This window comes from Metopolophium dirhodum, chromosome 1, assembly GCF_019925205.1.
Source record: "Metopolophium dirhodum isolate CAU chromosome 1, ASM1992520v1, whole genome shotgun sequence".
Lineage (NCBI taxonomy): Eukaryota > Metazoa > Arthropoda > Insecta > Hemiptera > Aphididae > Metopolophium > Metopolophium dirhodum.
This window is the reverse complement of record NC_083560.1, coordinates 148,387,311-148,410,908: the sequence shown is the minus strand read 5'-3', so window position 1 is coordinate 148,410,908 and position 23,598 is coordinate 148,387,311. Positions and strand designations below refer to the sequence as shown.

Genomic DNA, 23,598 nt, shown 5'->3' with positions numbered 1-23,598 from the left:
TGTAACATTAGTGCTATAATTATATTTGACTTTATTTTAAAGAATGAAATAACCAGAGAATATTTTTATAACATTTCAATTATTTTACTTTTGTAATGTTTATTAATACACTTTTATTGAATATAAACTCATATTTTAATTCTGATGAATTGCGTATATATTATACAGCCATTTATTATAAACAATACATGATAATGATATAATGGAAATAAGACATTAAAAACTGTTTTTTTTTTCAAATATAAAAGATATCATGCTTCAACTTTTTTCAATCTGAACGGAGCATGGGAAAGCCAAGTCCCTAAAGGTATTTCAATTTCTTTTTCTGTTGCATATTTGTACTTCAGATGTGTTCTTAATGCATCTGGAAAATAATACAACATAATATAATAAATATTTTCAGTTATCATAGTAATTATGGATGATAAATATAAAAAATATTATTTGCATCATTAACATGTTTTTAAATGTATTTTTCTTAAGGTCGATAATTTGTATAGGTACTGAAAATTGTATTTGAAAACAAATTAGATATATTATATAGGTATGTAAACTATAAAATTAAAATTTCTTTCTCAGGTTAATACTAGACATTTTGTCAGAACTCTTGATGTCACTATTGAATTAATGGTTGGATATGATACAGTATATAAAAAAAATCAACGTGAATTCATAATAGTATACTAACTTTTTTCTTTAAAGTGGAATGAAATTTGTTTGTAAATAATATAGAGGTTTTTATAGTAGAACTTTGAGTAAACATAGTCTCATACAATTTTTCGCTATTCTAGACGGGATTCTAATAATTAGATTAAAATGCGAAGCTTTTATTACAGCTTTTAAGTCCTAGCATCCTCATCAGTGTGATAAAATATAATTCTAATTAAATGTTTTAATAATATAATACTACACCAGTTTATAATGTAATTCTCACCTATAATCAAACGACAGCATGACAAACATGAAAATGATTTTTTTTTCTTGAAGCCAAACAATGAATAATTTGTAAGGAATTTATCATCAAACATACGGCTCATTATTCTTCTTACACTATTACCTAGATCTTTGTTACCGATTAATAATGAAATCTTGCGAATCTAAAATGAATAAAAATGAATAATTTTTATACGGTTTTATTTAACTTAAAACATAATGAAAACTGTATACCTATATAGGATACAAGTAGGGATTATAAAACTTCAAATAATATATTATTATTATTATTAATAATAATTTTAAGTATATAATGTTATAATGGCAAACAAATATTTATTTATATATTTCATTAATAAAATGCTCATTAAAAATGTTGAGTTAATTCTTTAAAAAAGAATCTGAGGATATTGAATGTAGATATAATTTTAACATCAACTTGTAAAACACAACTAAAATACTAGCTATAGTAAAATAAAATAAAAACAGACTAATATTTGAATCTGAAACAATATTGTTACTCAAAATGAACTAATAATTGTTACAATTAGTATGAAATTAATAAATGGAAATATATCAATATGTCTTAGGGCCAGTTGTACCATCTCTCATTAAAGTTAACAGGAGTTTAACCGGCCGATTTTTCCCGGTTAAATATCTGTTATCAGCTGATTAAGCTCAATCATAGTTTAATCATAGACGGTACAACCAGGGGTTATTGTACCAATGAAATTTAAGGACTTTACCATATAATACATTTTAATTAATTTAGTTACCATAGAGGTTCTAAAACCATTGTCTTTTATTTGTTCTTCTAATATTTTTAATCCGTGTCCATCTGTGATTGGAAACATTTCCATGTTTACATCATCATTTTGTACTGGAATAAAAGATGATTTTTCTTTTATCAGTTTTTCAACATTCTCATTAGTGGTTTGACACAAATACATCATAGCTTGTAACTCGTGTTTCATATATGCATGAGAAGTTAAAATCACACTTTTAAAATCTAAAATTAAGTTTAAACATATCAAGTAATTATCTTATCATATAATAGTAGATTTATAATATTATCATCAATATTAGCTTTGACTAAAAGTTATTTTAAAAATAATACCTTTTATAGCAGTTAAGATATCTCCATTTGTTGATTTTTCTTCACTATCGTGACCTTGGAAATTAAATTATTATTGTAAGGTAAAATATTATTTTTGCACTATAACACATTTAAATATTTAAAAATATACCTGTAATTTGTCTAGAATAATTGTCCTCATAAAACAGTTTTCTTTTGACAGCAATATTTGTACTTGAGATGTTGTTTATTGATGAAGTATTGACGACTTTGGGCTCAATATCTTCTAATAATGTGGTTGCAGATATTATTGATTGATTAACTTTGCCAATGTCAGTTGGTGTAACTTTCCAATTTCCAATAGGAGAATATAATATGTCGGGAGTACTTAAAGTTGATTTCGGTGATTGAATTTTGAGTATAATTATCAATTACATCTAAAACAAGTTTGAATATTTATATAGGTAGGTAAAGGACAAAAATAAATTGGTCAATAGCTGGGGAAAAAAAATGTTTTGTTTTTATAGCATGTGAAACTATGGTACTATAGTTAGTGTCTTTAAGTATCCATATAAAATTAAAACTATACCTTTATCATTTTCAATATGAGATTTTTTAGTAACTTCCCAAGTTGTATTATCATCAGAGTCATCACTTGAATCTGATCCTTTTATAACATGAGTTCCAACTAATGAAATAAAAATTATATTCCATATTAATTATAAGTACAATTATTTAACTAGGTTTGAAAATATAAAAAAAAATATCATAAAACCTTTAGATACATAGTGAGGCGGACACATGTTACTAGTATTTGTTTTGAAATGATTGTGATTGTTTTTTTTTAATTTGTTGGTAGTCGGTGAAATACTATCATTATAGCGTTTTAATGTTTTCTGTCTCTTATCAAAATAATTATCTTCAGCGCTGGATAAATCTGATTTGAGAACAGCTTTTGGTAACTTTAATCGAGCTTCAGATAACACACCTGAAAGTTGTTACATGTTATATTAAATGAACAATTAAGTAAGGGTAGAAAAATACAAGTTAGGTAATTAGTAATTAGGTTACTCACTGTATGTTTTACTCCCAAGTTGTCTCGCATTATAGAAATTAAAGTCAATTTTATTTGGTTTTATGCTTTTTTCTATAATTTTTTTAGCACAAGTACCTTTTTTCAACCAAGAATATGGTACAACTTCTACACTATTATCTTCGCTAAATACAACTATTATCCAACCACATTGAGTGTCCATCTGAAAAATAATATATTCAATATTTCTCATTATTCCCTATTGTTTTTATACACATGCATTATATTAATACCTTATGATTTATTTTACAACAGCCATCATTAGATTTACCTATTAGTTCTTATTTTAAAATTATATGAAGTATATTTATATTTATATTAATTATATACATTATTAACATGTTATAGTACATAGGTAGGTAGTATTATAATAATTGTATAGATATTTATGAATGAATAATAGGCATAGCTATATTCATGTTATTATGATTTAATACCATCATTTTTTTTTTAAATCTGACATGGGCCAACATTTTATTAGTGATGAAAGGTTCTGAACTTCGAATATTTCTAATAATGTTGAGTCCATAGGTTCCTCATAAAATGGTTTCATAATTCTGAATCTACATCCTATTAGTAAAATATCATCACCTCTTTGACAAAAGTTTAAGCATTTTACAACTTCCTTATTCTTTGTAAGAATAAAACTATCTCTTTCCTGTTTTATTTTAATTTTAATATTTTTAAATAATAACGTATAATACTTTGAACCAGTAACATTCTTAACTAATGGTCCATTGGCATGCATATGTTTTAATTCAGGTTTCTGGATAAATTGTTGCTTATTCGTTCTTGAATTATTTTCATTTAATGTGTTAGCATAACATTTTTCATTATATCTATTAATTACTTGCTGTAGCGGCTTTTCGTGTTTCTTTACAAATGATTTCAATTCTTTCATATAATTTTCGAAGATAAACGCAGAACAGTTATGAAGAGGACCATATAGTTCATAGTCATCGCACAGATGTAGCAAACCATGAACATTGTGGGATACAAAGTGTGTACCATATATATTTTGGAAACTCATAACAAAGAAATCTAACAGTTGTCGTGCATAGCTGAGAAGGAAACTATAATTAGAGCTTAAAAGGATTATCATTGAAATATTCAATGTCATGAAATTTGTATAACACTCTTCATTAATAATATTTTTCAAAACAATTGGTCCAATATACAACAAGAATAAACGAAACTCGGTGGCTTTCCAACGACTTAATTCTTGCATAGATCTACATTTTCTGACAAAGTCAGATGTAATGCCTACATTAATGTTTAATAGAGATTTAGATAACTCATTAGTTTTGGTAGATCGAATACGAACATTAACTGGACCTTTGTTCACCCAGAGCATAAACATTTTTTTAATAATGCCCAAACAAACAAGATGCATATAATCTAAAGAAAAAGATGATACAGAATTAAAATTTGGCAACTCAGAAAGATTTGATATTTCATTGCCAACATGATAATCTTCATCTGCAAGATTAACATAACCTTGGTGACTTCTCGTGGTTGATTTAATTTGTGTATATGGAAAACAAACTCGATTGTTACCTAACCTTCTATTTTACATCTTGTACAAGAAGAAAATCCGCTATGGCCTTTGAATTTTAAGACAAAAGATTTTGCTGGTGCGTCACAGCAAAACACATGAATTGAAACATTGATTCTAATATTATTTATTAAAATTCCATTTGAGGTAAGATCCTTAGCTTCTTTTACAAAATCTAAAAGAAAATTATTACTATTGTAGGGCTTCTCTTTGCCATAGTAAAGTCCTACTAGATAAACAACTTTAGCTAATGGAGGTTCGAGTAAATTAAATGCTAGTATCGGCCAAAATTGATTATTACCACTTTTAGACAGTGGTAATCCGTCAATACCTATGACCAATTGAATGTTATCACTATTTAGAGGGGCATGTTTCAAAATACCATTAGCTAAGCCAAAATGATGGTAAATTCCAGGTTCAAATGAACGAATTTCTTTAGAAGTATTATATGGAATTTGTATCAGTGTACGGCTATCAACTGGGAGTTTACTAAAACATTTATGTGTTTTTAAGCCTTTTAATAATCCATTCACTGCATTGTGCAAAATATTATACTTTACAGCCCATCCAGACAAAAAATCAGAAATTGGTATTGGTAGTGAACAATGTTTGGATAAATCTGTGCATAATATTGAACTTATTTCCACTGGTGTTACAACTTCTAATGAATCAACTTTAAGAGATTCAGATGAAAAAACAACGTCATTATCAACCATAAAATTGTTATTTTCCGGTACAATAGTTCTATTTTCTTCCAATAGTGGTGATTTTTCTTTAGATGTGTTGGAATCACATTTGTTCAATTTATGGTTAGAATATATTGTATCTTTTTTTTTTTTTATTTTTTAAATAAAATTTATTTACAATCTATATTTAATATAATACAATAAGTAAATTTGAGTAATAGAATTTTTGACATGAGTTCACATGATAAGAGAAAAATATCCATTGATATTACTCTTCAGTTAATACTAGGTATAACGGAAAAATGAATACATTAAGAGAAATGAAAAAGAAATAAAAGTAAAACTAGGTAATAATCAGACTTCAAGTTTAAAACGATGTTGGACCTTAGGATAAGAGGTCTCTGGACCATTTTCTTTTTAATCTACGAGTTGTATCGGGTAGCTCGATAGTGGATAGATTGGCGATAAGGGGGTTTGGGTGAAGATGTAGTTTTTTGTGAAATCGTTTATATAATTTTGAGGCTTGGTCAGAGATGGGTGATATGTTAAGGTCATTATGGAGAGTTAAATTACTTACACACCAGGGGGCATTGGTTATTGTTCTGAGGGATATTGATTGGAATGCTTGTAGATTTTTTAAGTTGAAATTTTTGGCAGCTCCCCAAAAGTGGATTCCATAAGTAGCTATAGGATTGAGGAGAAGTTTATAAATTAGCATTTTTTTCTGAATTGGTAAGTTGGATTTTAGTAGGGGACGCAGTTGATGTAGTCTGTGATTTAATAGTTTTCTTTTTGTTTTGATGTGAGTTGACCATGTGAGACGTCTATCCAGATGCATCCCTAGATATTTTACTGTTGGTTCAGACGGTATTTGTCTGTCATTGATGTAGATTGGGGGGGCAGTCACGGGGGCGTAAAGCAAAAGTTATGTGAGATGATTTTGTTTCGTTTATTTTAATTCAACACTTTAGAAACCACCCTTGGAGTTGGTTAAGGTGGGTTTGTAGTAGGAGTGATGCGGTTTCAGGGTTTGTATCAGAGGCGATAATACCAGTATCATCTGCGAAGGTTCCAAAGGTAGTGTTAATGTTGTGTGGGATGTCTGAGGTGTATATGTTGTAGAGGGTTGGAGCAAGGATGCTTCCTTGGGGAACTCCAGCGTTAATTGTATGGTATTCAGAAAAAGCATCGTCACATGAGACTCTGAAATGTCTATTGTATAGGAAGGATTGAATGATTAGGTAGTAAGGGGTTGGGAAGAATCTGAGTTTGTATAGTAATCCGGGGTGCCAGACACGGTCAAACGCTTGAGCCACGTCTAGGAATACCCCTGAACAGTAATGTTTTTTTTCCAAGGCTGATGCTATGACATCGACGAATCGGTGTAGTTGGTCGAGTGTTTGTACTTGAACCCAAATTGGGTATTTGGGATAATGTTATTTTGAATTAAGATCGGGTATATTCGTTTAAGGATGATTTTTTCCAGAATTTTGGAGAAGGTTGGTAGAAGGCTAATAGGGCGATATGATGTGTAGCATGTAGGGGGTTTGTTTGGTTTTAGAATTGGGATTATATTTGATTTTTTCCAATAAGAGGGGAAATATGAGAGTCTCAGTGAAGCGTTGTAAATATGAGTTAAGAGTAGTATAGCTTTTTTGGGTAGGTTTTTCAGGATGCGATTGGTTATGAGGTCATGGCCAGGAGCTTTTTTGGAAGGTAGTTTATTAATAATAAAGGTTATCTCTGATGGAGTTGTGTGTTTGGCTGGAAAGGACATCGGTAGTGGTTGGTTTAGTATATTTTCTATAGTTAGGGAGTGTTCGTTATCGTTTATATCGTTGTGTGGTTTGAAATTGTCCTCTAGGTATGTACTTATCAGGTTGGCTTTATCAATATTGGTTATGGCTAGAGAATTATCACTATTTCTTAATGGAGGCATAATTTGACGGTGATTTAATATTTTTTTAGTACTTTTCCAGATAGAGTTTTTATTGTTTGAGAGAGATTCAATATATGACTGATATTTGTCTGAGTTGTATTTTTTTAGAATGTTTTTGAGGGAATTAGATAATTGGTTAAGTGTTTTTTTGTCACTCGGCATTCTAGTTCTTTGCCATCGGTTACGGGCTTGTCTTTTTTCCGAGAGGAGTTGTTGAATGAGGTGGGGGAGGTTAATTTTATCTGGCTTAGTAGTGGAAGGTTCTGGAGATGAGTCTAATGCTGCTTTTTGGATTAATTTTGTGAATGAGTCAATTGCATCATCAATTTCTATGCTGGATTTGAGAGATATAGATAGGTTAATTTTTGTTTCCAGTGTATGTTGGAATTCATTCCAGTTTGTTGGGCCAGGTGTTAGAGTGGGCATTTTTTTAATGAGATTGATTTAGAGTTTATTGTTAGAAGTATTGGAGAGTGGTCAGATGAGAGAATATTTGAGTTTTCAATATGGGATTGGATATGGTTAGGTAAGTTAGTAATAAAAAAGTCCAGTAAATCTGGATTTTTGTTTGGATCTGTTGGCCAATAGGTTGGAGATAGGGGGGATATCCATTTAGTTTTTTTGTCAATAATTATTTTATGTAAGGTTCTACCTCTATTATTAGTTGTGATTGACCCCCATAAAGGGTGTTTGGCATTGAAGTCACCACCCATTATGTATGTATTTGTAAACGAATCGATTAATGTTGAGAATTCCTGGTAGGTTAACTTCTTGTTGGGTTGTGAATAAACTGAGGCTATTGTAACAGGAATGTGGTTCATGATTATAGAGATGTTAGTTGATTGAAGGCAATCAGATTGGTGTTGAGGAAGGATAGAGTGAGTAATATTTGATTTTATTAGTATAGCTGTACCTGCGTGAGCTGTTCCATCAGGATGGTTAGTTACGTAGGTAGTATATCCAGGGATGGTGAAGATTTTATTATTTGTTAGGTGTGTTTCAGTTATGAGTGCTATACTTATATTTTTTTCCTCTAATGATATTTGTAGTTCATTTTTATGTTTGATCAGGCCATTTGCATTCCAGAGGAGTATACAAAGTGGTTGGGATAGGTTGGGTGTATTATTCATTTGGTAAGGATTAACTTGTTAATAACCGTAGTTAGTAGGGCGATTAAGGGGTTAATTAGGGATTTAAGTTCGTCTAAGAAAGAGACCATTTTTTGTGATATGTGATTGTCAACGGTGTGGGGTTGTTCATCGGGTGGGGTATTTTTTGTAATTTGGGCGTAAGATTTTGAATGGTTTATATTACTTGAACTAGGATTTTGCTTGGTGACATTGTGCACAGATGTGTTGTTCACAGGTGTTGTAGAATTGTTGTGGTTGGTTGTTGATTGATGAGTTTTTTTGTTGATGTATTGCGTGTTTGATCGCTGGAGTTCTTTGTACTTAGAGCATCCTCTGTAGTTGGCCGTGTGTTCTCCTCCACAGAGAGCGCATATTGGTGGTTGATCTTGAGATTTTGTACAGTTTTCACTTAAGTGGTTATTTCCACATTTAACACATTTGGGAGTGTGGTTGCAATATTTTTTGGTATGGCCTAATCCTTGACATTTTAGACATTGCACCAGGTCTTTACGGACACGAGGTTCTTCTATTTTTATTTTTGTATAACAGATAGAGTTGATATTAAATATATCACGATTGTTGGGCGCAGGTTCAAGGTCTACAAAGAAGAGTGGTAATTTTTGTTTCGTTTGTTTTTGTATTACGTTGTTTATGTTTCTTGTTTTGAAGCCCAAATCCTCTAGTTCATTTTTAATGTTATTTATATCTGTAGAGTGGTGTAAGTTTCTTATTACAACTCTAAATTCTCTATCTTGTTTAATTTGGTATGTGTGGAATTCGGCTTTACTTTCCTGTATGAATTTTATGATTGCTCTGTATGCATTTGGTGTATTGGTGGTTAATTTAATACCGTTTATGGAGCTTTTACATATAAATTGATTTACGGGGTTAATTATTTCTCTGATCTTGATGCATAGTTGGTCGAAGTTTATTAGATTTAATAAATATTGGTGGCGGAAGAGGAGAGGGTGGTGATTTTTGTGCGGCGGAGTTATTTTCTGATGATTCAGATGGATTATTATTTTCTGGTGAATCAGATGGTTCATGTTCCATATTATCAGTTTCAACGGTTTTAGTGCTAAATATAGCATAACGGTTTGGCGTAGTGAATGTTTTTTGGTATTTGGTTGCGGGAGATTGGGGTGGTGACCTTTGATTTTTTTGTGTTGTCCATGTTTCACTAGTGGAATTATTTTTATCGGTTGGAGAATTGTTATTGCTATTTGGCACGCTCTGTATACGTGTTTTGGAAATTATCAGTGAAGGTACTTTTTGCGTTTGCGTTTTAGGCATTGCGATAAGAAATTCGTTTATTTGGTAGACTTTGTACCTAGATAGGCTTGCTGCGGATGGGAGGCGGCACTATTAAGTGTTCCGCCGCCCGATTTATATGTAATTAAAATTGTTACCAATTCCTTGTTTGTAGCGGTTTTCTCCTTCGGATTTTGTTGAGGTGTTAATTGTTGTTTGGCTTTTGTAGAGACAATTTTTTTGGTTTTTAAATGAAAAAAAACTAATGAGTTTAACTATGAATATATACGGATTGTGTGGAGAGAGGTGTATACGCGATGTAGCACGGACGGCTGTCTTTTTTTGGTTCTACGGCTAAGAGGTATATTTTTATTTTTCCCCATTTTCTTCTTTACCTAAATGTATGCCATGAAAGATAATTACTAGATATATTTAATTACCTACTAAAACTATTATATAGAAAATACTTAATATTAAAATATTAACTTTCACGTTGGTAACCTATTATAGAAGATTATTTTTTTTATAAGCTGAGGTGGGTATCTTAAAAAAAATTTAATGAATTGATAAATTAATCTACACAAGTATAGGAATAAAATTCTAGAGTACCTAAAAAATAAACTACAGGCGGTCTTGTAAATCATTCGAGTACCTACCTCTATCATTATAATATTGTTTTTTTTCTAAATACAATTTAAGACTGATAATATAACCATATAAAACAATTAGTCTTGATGATTTACCCAACTAAATGCCATAAATTCCTTATGACTTAGAGTATTTATAGACACAGTTCCTTATAAAATATGATATTATTAACAATATAAAACCAAAACATTATTTTTGATATTTTTGTAGTTTAGTTCTAACTGTCTTTCCCAGTTACAGTGCAGCATAGGAGTGAAATATAGTAACAAAACTACCAAAACTATGATAGGTACCTACATGAGCATAATATAATATCTAGTAGTTAAAAATTGTTGCCAGTACTCATAAAGTACTTGTTTTCTTGTATTTAAAATACTCGGTTAATAGTATTTATATCTTTATTTAAAAACTATTAGAAAAATATTTTTTAGAAGACTGCCTGATAGTTACTATCCAATCAATAAAATGTTAAATTTAGGGTTTAAAATTTATAATTATAATTTAAATAGGTAGGTATATTAAAAGTTTAATAATTGTCTATTTGCACCAAATACCTATAGGTTTCTATGTAAATATGAAATAACTAAAACTAATTTAAACAGTAAATAAATCCTATTGTATATTGCCGTCTTGACGATTAATTTTATAATACAAATAATTAATAAACTAAATAGGTACCTATGTAAAGTACTTAAGTAACAATACCTTATATGCAGTGGCGCCGAAGTCCAAAATTTCACCTATGACATTAGACACCTCCACATAGAATTTTGACACCTACCTATTTCTTATAATTACTTTACCATACACCAAGTATAGTTTGTATGTTGTCTATTGAACAAATTTTCATAAAATAGCTATAGAATGACAAAAGTGACCCCCTACCTACTAAAATTACCTATGACAATTGTCATAGGTAAATATATATTCTGGCGCCACTGCTTATATGGTATTCTAAGATTAGGTTATTGTAACAATAAAAATGACAAAGCATAATGGAAGCATAAAAGCATAAAGGTGTGTTTACATGGTGACAGTAAACCTTAGTAGTATATATTTGTATATTCACAGCCAGCTTTTCCACGGTAAAAATTTTTTTTCAAGGGGGAATGTCCCCCTTGGAGCACTCAGATTTACCGTGTAACACAAAACAGAGATTTTCTACCAAATTGTGTCTTCGTGTAGCAAATTTTTTAGCAAATCTTAAAACTAAAATAATTATTTCAAGTAAAGAACACAAATTATTAAATAATAGTTTTTATTGTTAAAAATTAATTCTTAATTATATTTACACAAGTTTTCTTACTTCTCTAGTAAAAGGTACATATTCTACAATACGATCATGAATTAATAAACAGTAAGCAGTTACACCTGCAAGCGATTCTGAAGCTTCAATTTCCAATTGAACATCCACTGCCGAGGCAGTAGCTGAATCGTTCTGTTTCGAAGTATCGATGACTATAATTGGAGCGTTTGTCAGAAAAGTAGAAGGACTCAATATCGGGTTACGAATACTTTTTTCATAGTACGATTCTTGAAACGATGTATACATATTATATAATAAAGTGAAATTATTTTTAGTAAAATCTAAATTCAAATTATTGTATGGATAAGCTATCGAGTTCAGAAATACTTTAACGTTTGTTAAATTACAATGGTCAAATATACTACAATCTTTCGATAACATATTTTTGCGTCCTTTTTGCAATCCAATTATGATAAATCGTGGTTTTTCTAATTTTGAAGCAGTTTTCAAATTCCATACAACTTTTTTAGCGGTTCCGAGTTCAGGATATTCAAAAGTTTCAAAAGATCTAAAAGGAATAAACAAACTTTTTTTTTTTTCTATAAGTTTCAATAATTTTAACCTTTCTTCATCGTCAACAGTTATATGTGGAACCATCCAGGCTATTTTATTTAAAACGACTTTACCTTCAGAAGCAGTTACACCAGTTTTTAAACTTAAAGCATTTAAATCGCTATGACTTCGAGTTAATATTAATTCCAATCTAGAATTCACTAATATTCTTTTATAATCTTCAAACAAACCTAACCAATATTTCAATGGAATGCAAGCACTAAATTCACCTTTATCATTTTCCGAGTGCGTTGCATTTTTAAAATTCCATTCAGAATTTTCATAACAATTGTAGTTGTCTGGTGTACCAGATAAGTAACCTTTCAACGAGCTAGTGATTCCAAGAACACGTGTACTATCTACTTCTATCCCATTGATTTCCTATCGTATTTGCTCGAAGAGGTAAGAGTAACCGATATTAGATAGTTTCACTTTGGTGGCATCAGTAATTTTTCCTTCCAAAAAAATAAAGCTTTCATGTAGATATGGATAAACATCTGTTTGCTGGATTGATATACGTATTTCGTCATTATTATTAAATGATGCTGCATACGGTGTGTATGAATGATATTCAATTTTTGTAATCTTAGAATCCGTTTCGTACTGTGAAGTTATATCCAAAATATCACTTTCAGGCATTTTGCTTTAATTGATAGCCCAGAGCTTGCAAAATTTTTTTATTCTTCACTGTCAATTTTTTTATTTTATTTGATGTTACTGGTAGCACTTTAGTCTTATGACTAGTTGTACTGATCCGATGTAGTGGGCTTATATTGAATTTTAATCCCATCTCAAGACCCGCAACGTTTAATGTGTAACACAATTGTCAATGTCTCACCAAAATTATCAATCAGATTATGATCTTGATCAACTAACTGAACGGTTATCGTATCAATATTTGTTTTATTCAATTTGTAATATATTAAATTTGATGGTGACTGTACTACTTTAGATCCTGTCGTTTCACTAGGGAAAAACTCATAAATCGAATGACTTTGAAGATGGTTGTTGAATGATCCTTGAGCTATATTGCACATTACTTTTATAGAATTAATTGTGTTTAAATTCACAGCTTTTTCTGATGTATGAGTTTCATATTCTGGCTTATATTCTCGTTTTTCAAAACCCAATACAGGTGCTATGCTATGTAAAATTTCAAAGTGTAGTATTCCATTACATTTTATATATGATCTAAAATCGTTAGGATCAACCGAAATGTCAAATGTTAAATTAGTTTTGAATTTTTCATTATAAATATTTATTTGTTCCATAACTCGATGCTTAATATCTTTAATTTCATAACATCCCTCTTCCAGTTTAATATAACACCACATACGATCATTATTATTATTATTATAGTCAACTACTTGTATAGCAAATAGATTATTATCTTTGTTAATATTCGGGAATAAATTAAATGTCTGTAAACATAACAAAGCTATTTCTGAGTCTTCGTAAAGGTTTATAGACGGAAAATAATTTGTAGATAATATGGTTGTGTTCCCGGTTAAACTTAAAGTAACTGACTCGTACATCCTGATATCTGAGATACAAATTTAATAATGAGACTCGTAACGTTTAATATGCAGAACAACTGACAATGTCTCATTAAAGTTTTCGAGCGGATTATTGTTTTGATCAACTAGCTGCACAGTTATTGAATTAATCTCTGTTTTGTTTAATCTGTAATATATCAAATTTGGTGGTGACTGAACTACTTTCGATCCAGTTCTCCCACCAAGGAAAAACTCATATATTGAATGACTTAGAAGTTGGTTGTTGAATGATCCATGTGCTATATTACACATTACTTTTATAGAGTTAATTGTGTTTAAATTAGCAGCTTTTCCCGATCGATGTGCTTCATACATTGGTTTATAGGTTCTCTTTTCAAACCCAAAAACAGATGCTATACTGTTTGGAATATCCAACATTAGTATTCCATTGCATTTAATGTATGTTCTAAAATCAACAGGATCAATAGATACGTTGAATGTTAGCTGTGTTCTAAATTCATTATTAAAGTGAAATAACTTTTTTTTAATTTTGTTGTTAATATCTTCAATTTCATAACACCCTTCTTCCAAAATAAAGATAAACGTTTTTAGAATAAATCTATTACTTGTTGAAGGAATTACCTCTATCTCCAGCCGGTTATTAGTAGAATTTATGTTTGGAAATAAATTACGTGTTTGTAAACATAACAAAGCTATTTCTGAATCCTCGTAAACATTTAGGGACGGAAAATAATTCGTTGATAATATAGTTGTATTTCCAGTCAAACTTAATGTAACAGATTCGTACATTGTAAAAATTCAAGACATAAATGACCGCAGTTAAATGTATTGAAATCTTGATAGTTAGAATAGTTGTATACTATTTTAAACTCATGAAAATAATGTTGTAATTCAATTGGTGGTGGTAAAGCTATCGAAATAAACAACTTTGTCCTTATTTTTATAAAACGCTACCCAATGACTTCCGTCGCCTGAAGATATATCCAGGTTTAATACACCACATTCAATCGTATGCGGTTTTTTAGGTAAGTTATCACGTGAAAAGACTCCACGGAAATGATTGATTTTCAACTTTCCGACATATTTTATAATATCTTGAGACGAAAGCGGTCTATTAGGTAGCGTGATCATCAGTTTTTTTTTCTTAACCTATATTTGTTTGATTTCAAACCACTGCCTTTTTTTCTTTTTGAATTTTGAACAGCATTATACACACTAGCACCTCCAGACATCAAACTACCAAGTGCCGACAATCCTGCAAATATAGGTATTAAGGGAATTACACCTCCTGACTGTCTCGGTGCTAAAATCAGCCTTTTACCACCATTCTTTTTGTAGTAAACCTGCGTTTCTACGAATATATTAAGTACCTTTCCGCGGTAGGACAACAACAACAAGGAGATTAACTTTCAACTATTCGATTCCAAGAATCGCGTACATGTACGTACCTAGAGTTTTACGACGTAATTAAAACTTCGACATCAAATATCTGCAAAACAAACCTATAATAATTTAAGTGCCAATAAAGAAGAGTGCCAATCGTACATTCGGGTTGTTTTGCAATAACAACGTCCAGCTCCGGTTCCCTTTCAGATATCCGCCTCCTGGGCTCTACCGTGTACATTTTTTTATACATATAGATTTTATATAAATATAAGATAGAGTCTATAGCAAATTAGGATTTAGTACAGAGTCTGCACCACGCAGTCACTAACTTCTCGGGCAGATGCTTTTCGCTCTGTCCTCAAATTTATCTAATTTCTTTATAAATGTTTAATTATTATTATTTTGTCTTAACAATAAAGTACTATAAATAACTTATACAACTTGTCTCTCTCCAACCTTCTCTCCTACATTAACCATCAACGTCGACGAACTCAAAATATAAGCGAGCAGTGAGGGATCACTACACGTCTTTTGGTGTCAGGTGTGGGGTCACCTGAAGGAAGAATTTTGGTATCCAACCCAGAATCGAGTACATCAGCGGACCTCGAGTTCAACTACGTTGCTGAAACCTAGGAAGGAAGGAACGACCGAGCCAAGCCACCAACTACACTCAACATAGCCAAGCGGAGCATCAACGACGAGCCAGCAGAGCCGCCAGCACGCAGAGCAGACAGGACCAGACAAAAATCGCAATGAATTCTACATTGTAAGTTGTTATTTAAGCAGATTATTTAGTATATGTCTGAGAGTCCAAATAGGTGTTGGGAAGTAGTTAAATATAACCCGCGAACTTTACATACTACCATAATGAGTGTAACATTAGGAATAGACACCGCCTTGCGCGGCATACCTAATTTTAACGGGGGAACTGAGGCAGATTTGTCCTCATATATAACCGAATGTAACTATGTAATGGACAATATCCATGACAATATTAAACCGGTAGTATTCCAAAATATTTTAGCTAAATTAAAGGGAGACGCATATCAGGCTACACGTTACCGCAACTTCACAGACTGGACAGAGCTTAAAAACCACCTTCGTAACGTTTTTGGGGCACCACATTCAATTAATTATTTACAATCCCAACTTAGTAACATTAGGCAACGTACCGACGAAGACGTACGTAGCTTCGCCGGACGAACCGAAAAATGCTATCACGAATTGGTAGGAGCGTTAACATTAGGACTAGAGCCAGCCTCAGCCGCCGCGGTAGCCACATCCCATAAAACAGGAGCACTTACTGCGTTCGTTAACGGAGCAAAACCAGCAATCAGGTCATTTTTAAGGGCGCGTGACGTAGATTCTCTCGAAAAAGCAATTACTATCGCGATTGAGGAGGAACAAGACCTCCAACACATTAACCGTCATTTTAACGCAGATAAAAATTATGTAAAAAACAATGCAAACCATAAAAAAAACATTAAATGCAATAAATGTAGTAAATTAGGACATTACGCAAATGAATGCCGCAGTAACACCGGTACTTCGTCCAACACATTTTTTAGAAATCCCATAAATAACCGCGATGACAAAACTAGTATAGTCAAACGCGAATATCAGGGTCAAGTTCGATTTTGCGCGTACTGTAAAAAAACTAACCACAACATTAAAGATTGTAGGAAGCGCATGTATAACGAAAGTAAAAAAACAAGTAGTAAGGACGGTGAAGGTCCTAGCACCAGCCGTACCGTAGCCGAAATTAATCAGAATCACGTACGAGTGGTAGCGGACTTTCAAGAGGAACACATAATATGTGGGTCTCACAATTTCGAACCGCATAACATTAAATTATTAATTGACTCCGGGGCAGAAATGAATCTTATTAAGATTTCTGCACTCAACGGGCAGGTAGTCGTAAATGAACACGAAAAACGCACAATTAAAGGTATAAACGAAATACCTATATTTACAATAGGAACTATAGTGACGACGATGCAAATTAACGCAGTAGACGTTCTCATAAAATTCGACGTCGTTTTTGGCGACATTCCAATAACAGAATCAGGTATTATAGGACGTAACTTCTTGAAACAAAACAAGGTCATTATGGACTATAGTCAAAATTTATTGACCATACCCGAACAAACCAGTTCGAGGGAAATTATATTACCGCCTCGTAGCAACTGCGTACTATTAATTAAAAACGATGAGCACATCACGCATAAAAATATAACTATTAAAAAACAAGACGTGAACGAAAACGTTATTATAGCTAACAGCATTAGCCCAGTCAATAGTGACACAATTATAAGTAACATAATAAATATTGCAGAGGAACCTTTTGTCATTGACGAGTTAACCACTCAACATATCGAGTGGGAACCATACCTTGAAACAGCTTTAACAGCTTCTTTTGTAGACACGAAAATTAACAATCGCATAACCATATTAAAAAACGAAATTAACACGGACAATTTAAATCACGAAGAGCGCGAACGCATTCTAGAATTATGTTGTAGTTACGCGGACTTATTTTATTTACCGGGGGACTATTTGAGTGCCACCGACGTCGTGACACACGAAATTAATACACCGCGTTGCACTAAACCAATTAATATACGACCATATCGTTTACCTTGGGCTTACCAGGAAGAAATTGAAAAACAAATTAAAGAAATGAAACGAAATAATATTATACGCGATTCCAAATCACCTTTTAACTTTCCACTCGTAGTAGTCAAAAAGAAAAATTTAGACGCGACAGGGAAACCGAAATTACGAGTTTGCGTAGATTTCCGTAAACTTAATGAAGTAACGGAAAATGAAGCCTATGGACTTCCAAATATACTTGAAATACTAGAATCCCTAGGGTCATTCAAATACTTTACTACCCTAGATTTAGCAAATGGATATCATCAGTTACATGTGAATCCAGCCGATACCCACAAAACCGCCTTTTCTACAAAATCCGGTCATTACGAATATTTACGTATGCCATTTGGGCTGAGTTCAGCCCCAGCAACATTTACACGCGCTATGAAATCTGTTCTTATGGGTCCTGAGGAAATGTGCACCGCATATTTAGATGATATAGTGGTACACGGTTCCAGTTTAAATGACCATCAGAAAAAACTAGAACAGGTATTCAATAGGTTACGCGTACATAAACTAAAATTACAACCCCAAAAGTGCTCTTTCTTACGGAAAGAGGTCACATATTTGGGACATGTTATTAACGAAAACGGGGTATCGCCGGATCCTAGTAAATTAAAATGCATTCGGGAATACCCAAAACCGAAAAACGCAAAGGACATTAAATCATTTCTAGGACTTCTTAATTATTACAGACGTTTTGTCGATAACTTTGCAAAAACGGCGAAACCGCTAACTTACTTACTTAAAAAAGACGTACCATTTAACTGGACCGATAACTGTGAACATAGCTTTGAGGAACTAAAGAAAGCTTTAATGAACCCTCCATTACTAGTCTATCCGGATTGTGAAAAAGGGGAGTTTAACTTGATAACCGACGCGAGTCAATATGCAATAGGGGCCGTTTTATCACAGGGGGCAGTCCCCAAAGACCAACTTATCGCATACGCAAGTAGGACATTAAATAAAGCCGAATGTAACTATAGCGTAGTTCAAAAAGAGTTATTGGCCATCGTATGGGCCGTGAAATATTTTAGACCATATCTATATGGACGTCATTTCAATATTATTACCGATCATCGACCTCTTACATACCTGTTTGGTATTAAGGACGCGTCGTCGCAACTTATGCGCTGGCGTTTACAGCTCGCGGATTACGATTACACTATTACGTATAGGGCGGGGCCCGAACACTCGAACGCCGATTGTTTATCACGTATCCGAGTAGTACAAACGAATACGACTAGCGCCGATACAGAGTTCAACGAATTCCGTGCCGCTGAGAGTAAGCCAATATTCAATTCTAAAATTCTCGAAATCGACGGCGACGTTAACAAGGTCACGGAAAGCGAAACTATTATAGTAACGATTCCCGAAGATAAAATAATTACACATCCAGTCGTGCGCGAGATCATAAAAAAAGTTGATTTTAACGAAATACATTTTACCGACAAAAACCGGTTCTATACGCACACCAATGGATCAAAATTAATTATATTCTATGGCATCACCAAAACACATACAACACCGCTCGAAGCGGAATCCATTTATCTAGCGTTACAAAATATACGCGACTATTGTATGACAAATCGAATTAAATCTTTTTCCACGGTCAAATTAAATGGACCTACCTCATTAACAAATTTCTTGAGAATTCGTACGATGTTTCGGTACGTATTTCGACAAACCGACATCGTAATAAAAATATATACAGGTGAACGTTTTACCGACGAGGAAAAACAACAAATTATTTATGAGCATCACAACTCACCTCTAGGCGGACACTCCGGTGTATCGCGTACTCTCAAACGATTAAAACTTAATCATGACTGGCATAACATTAAGAAAGACGTTAAACGTTATATTAAACACTGTGAACTATGTCAGAAAAATAAATCCCATGTTAAAACAAAGCAACCTATGATGATTACTAGTACAGTAGTCAAACCTTTCGAACGAATCTGTCTCGATATCGTAGGGCCACTACCCAAAACCGTGATGGGGAACTTATATATTTTAACATTACAAGACGAGTTATCGCGTTATGCACTCGCTATTGCACTATCATCCACTGACGCTCCAACCGTAGCACAAGCTTTCGTCGAATGTTTCGTATGCACATACGGAATTCCAAAATCGATTTTAACCGATTGCGGGACCAATTTTTTATCCGACATTTTTAAAAGCATGTGTAAGCTGTTGGACGTTAAAAAGATTCAGACGACTGCATGGCACCCACAAGGAAACGGTTTTTTAGAACGGTCACATAAAACACTAAAAGCGTACTTACGCAGCTTTGTAGACAAGGACAGTAATTGGGATAAACTTTTATGTTACGCAACTTTCTGTTATAACACGACGGTTCACACGTCGACTAACTTTACACCATATGAATTAGTATTCGGAACAAAACCCACAGTTCCATCAGCTTTTCATAAAGAACCCGAAGCACAATATAATTACGATAATTACGTTTTCGACCGTAAAAGAATTATGCAAGAAACGCATAAAATAGCTCGGGAAAATCTTATTAAAAAGAAAGAAAAAAATAAAACATATTACGATAAAACGTCGAACGCCATCGATTTACACGTAGGCGATAAAGTTCTACTTAAAGAACAAAATAAAAAAAAATGCTCTTAGTTTCAACTGGTCAGGACCATTCGAGATACTATTAGTACATGATAATGAAAATATAACGATTCAAAAAGGCCGTCGCGAATACCGTATTCATAAAAATAACGTTAAACGCTATTATGACGACGACGATACTGAATAAATATATAACTAGTATCATAAAACTATAATTTTTTTTATTCTTATTTTATTTTTTTTATTTTTTTTTTTCTCTATTTCATGGTTTTAGAATAAAACAACACATTTTCATTAAGGAACTTAGCACAGTAATCAGGTTCCAACAACATAATCCTAACGCTTTATATCATGACGAAATACCAAGTTGTTTGATATGTCATATCGACACAGCAAACAAAAACTTACTTCAACCGTACTCACCCACAGAATTACTGGGAATTACTCGTACGCTCAATCACTTCTCGCATGACCTGGTGAAAGGAAAACAACCACTTAGGAAACCAATGTGCCTAGTACTAAAGGAATTCATTGATAACACAGAGGACCCAACGGACCTACTCGTTTACAAACGATTAACGTTTTCATAAATTAATCAAAACTAATTTTTTTTTTATCTCCGTTAATCACTAACAGTCAATGATCTAAATATCTATTACGTACGTATTTAAATTAACAATATAACTAATACGGTTTCTGTTGTTAAGCATGAAGTTTTTTTTTCTCTTTCCTTTTTATTTATATAATCGATCTGTTTTACAGTAAAATACCCGAGTACGCGACAGTAGATTTCGAATTTTGCAGCTACAACCGAGACCACTTAATATTAATATCGGGCGCCATCATGGGGCGATACCAGCCAGGTATCATTACAAAATTAGAGGGGCGCGCATTACACTTACAGGAAAATCGAGCCGTAACCGATCAAGAGTGGAAACACCTAGTGAAACACTTGCAATATATATTTAAAGACAAACTTAACTTACTATATCCAGTACTTGCCCAACTTTATGATTCTGACCACACTGTTTCACCAAATCTTACGCAACCACGAATTAAGCAACAGCTAGACAAATATGACGCAATATTAACCTGGGAGGGTAGCACAGATAAACAAATCCTCCAGCTGCTTGACATAACCAAACCCATTTTTTCACTACGTGGGTGGGATCTCCATATGGACGGAAATTTTGTTTTACTAATAACCGATTATGGGGACAATCAACCCATAGCTTCCATTCCGATAGGAAAATACAGAAAAAACGGGCGATCGCTTAAACTCAACGAGGCACATACCCTTATGTGTAGCGATCTTTATTTTCACGGGGGGCTTGAAGCTCATGACCCCCGAGCCGATGTCCAATGGACAAGGTGCCTGTTTTTGCAAATATATAAAAAACATAGGGATATCATTAACGAAGCGGTGTGGGCGAAACAAGAAAAGAAAAGGAATATTCTTCCCGCACCAATATGATTTATAGTATACAATTAGTATTAAGATTTTATTATCAATTTATTTATGAGGGTTACGGGATATTTTTGTATTAATTACAATATTATTTTATTATCAATTTTTTTTTTATATTTTTATCATTTATAGTAATTCTTATTAGAACACGTTAAAGACGTTAAAGTATCATTACCTGGGGGCACCGATTTACCAACTGATTTAGACATACAAAATATTTACGAATTGATAAAGCTCTCAGACATTACTATATACTATGCAAATGACAACTTAGTGTTTATAATTTCTTTACCTTTAATTTATCAAAATGATTTTAGTTTGTATAATTTAATACCTGTGCCAGTGTGCACCGGAAACGATTGTTTTTATATAAAACCTAGTAATAAGTATCTAGCTATAAGTAAAACGAAAGAACACTATGCTCTTTATGACGAATTGTATTACACACATGGTAAACACGCTAGAGACTTCCTTTTGTGTCCTGAGGGTAATCCTTTACATCCACGTGCTAGTAGACCAGCATGCGAAGTACAATTACTCCAAGATCCTATAAAAGTTCCAACAAACTGCGAAATCATGCACGTACAAATGGGTACATCCATCTTTCACAAAAAACGATTCAAAAACGAGTGGATCTACGTCACTAACTACGATTTAGTATTCATCACCTGCGACGAAGATAAAGAATCCACCAGCCATACACTAAAAGGTGTAGGTATCTTAAAACTAAACGAAACTTGTAAAGGGTACGCCGCTAGAGACGTACTCTTACCAGGAAAAGTCGATTACAAATCAGAATATATGGATTTCAACCCAAAATCAGCTTTAGAACCCATAAGGGATATGCCGTTCACCGACAACGACAACTTAATGGAAAACTACCATGTTAAAACAAATAACATGGAGGACCTACATAAAGTGTCAGGTTCGAACAAGCAATTAGAAAAACAACAAAAAGTCGACAATAAAATCAACGAGCTACAAGACACACAGGAACGTAACGATTATATACTATATGTAATAACAAGTAGTATTTTTATGGCAGTAATCATATTAATAATAAATATGGTTAAAACAAAAACAGTAACAAACCACACGGAAGTAGCACAGTCACAGGAAGAAACAGAGGAACTTAATGCAAACCCAGTGATGTCATTAAGAGGAGTCGACATGGTCGAGTTTCCACTCGCGCCAAGAAACAGCCCTACCGGCTACCCAACACTGCGAACATTCTTGAATTAGTGGAAGTCGGGGACTTCCATCTTCGAGGGGAGGAATGTAGTAAACCTGCGTTTCTACGAATATATTAAGTACCTTTCCGCGGTAGGACAACAACAACAAGGAGATTAACTTTCAACTATTCGATTCCAAGAATCGCGTACATGTACGTACCTAGAGTTTTACGACGTAATTAAAACTTCGACATCAAATATCTGCAAAACAAACCTATAATAATTTAAGTGCCAATAAAGAAGAGTGCCAATCGTACATTCGGGTTGTTTTGCAATAACAACGTCCAGTCCAGCTCCGGTTCCCTTTCAGATATCCGCCTCCTGGGCTCTACCGTGTACATTTTTTTTATACATATAGATTTTATATAAATATAAGATAGAGTCTATAGCAAATTAGGATTTAGTACAGAGTCTGCACCACGCAGTCACTAACTTCTCGGGCAGATGCTTTTCGCTCTGTCCTCAAATTTATCTAATTTCTTTATAAATGTTTAATTATTATTATTTTGTCTTAACAATAAAGTACTATAAATAACTTATACAACTTGTCTCTCTCCAACCTTCTCTCCTACATTAACCA

General features: G+C 32.8%; 2 protein-coding genes across 3 annotated transcripts; one reads left to right on the top strand and one right to left on the bottom strand.

Moving 5' to 3' along the window:
* Positions 1 to 167: 167 nt before the first annotated feature.
* Positions 168 to 3,264, bottom strand: LOC132933326 (MATH and LRR domain-containing protein PFE0570w-like). The gene is made up of 9 exons (XM_060999628.1): positions 3,084 to 3,264; positions 2,784 to 2,996; positions 2,598 to 2,675; positions 2,407 to 2,445; positions 2,181 to 2,354; positions 2,051 to 2,104; positions 1,710 to 1,942; positions 935 to 1,097; positions 168 to 364 (listed from the first exon to the last, which is right to left on the bottom strand). Exons 1-9 carry the CDS (start codon positions 3,262 to 3,264, stop codon positions 252 to 254), a joined length of 1,248 nt encoding a protein of 415 aa, XP_060855611.1. The 3' UTR covers positions 168 to 251.
* An 11,762-nt stretch (positions 3,265 to 15,026) lies between these two features.
* LOC132935234 (uncharacterized) lies at positions 15,027 to 23,297 on the top strand. 2 transcript variants are annotated; one of them, XM_061001711.1, is made up of 2 exons: positions 15,027 to 15,837; positions 21,081 to 23,297. In XM_061001711.1, the coding sequence occupies exons 1-2, from the start codon at positions 15,824 to 15,826 to the stop codon at positions 21,790 to 21,792; spliced, it is 726 nt and encodes a 241-aa protein (XP_060857694.1). In that variant the 5' UTR covers positions 15,027 to 15,823; the 3' UTR covers positions 21,793 to 23,297. The 2 variants fall into 2 exon arrangements, with proteins under 2 accessions (XP_060857694.1, XP_060857696.1); XM_061001713.1 differs by having other exon boundaries at positions 15,307 to 15,837.
* Positions 23,298 to 23,598: the final 301 nt, after the last annotated feature.

Excerpts from the sequence above, each read along its gene's own strand:
- LOC132933326 (XM_060999628.1), bottom strand. The coding sequence starts at position 3,264 with ATGGACACTCAATGTGGTTGGATAATAGTTGTATTTAGCGAAGATAAT. Across the intron at positions 2,676-2,783 it reads GCCTCACTATGTATCTAAAG|GATCAGATTCAAGTGATGAC; the intron begins GTTTTATGATAT and ends ATGTTATAAAAG. Across the intron at positions 2,355-2,406 it reads TCAAAATTCAATCACCGAAA|TTACACCAACTGACATTGGC; the intron begins TCAACTTTAAGT and ends GAAATTGGAAAG.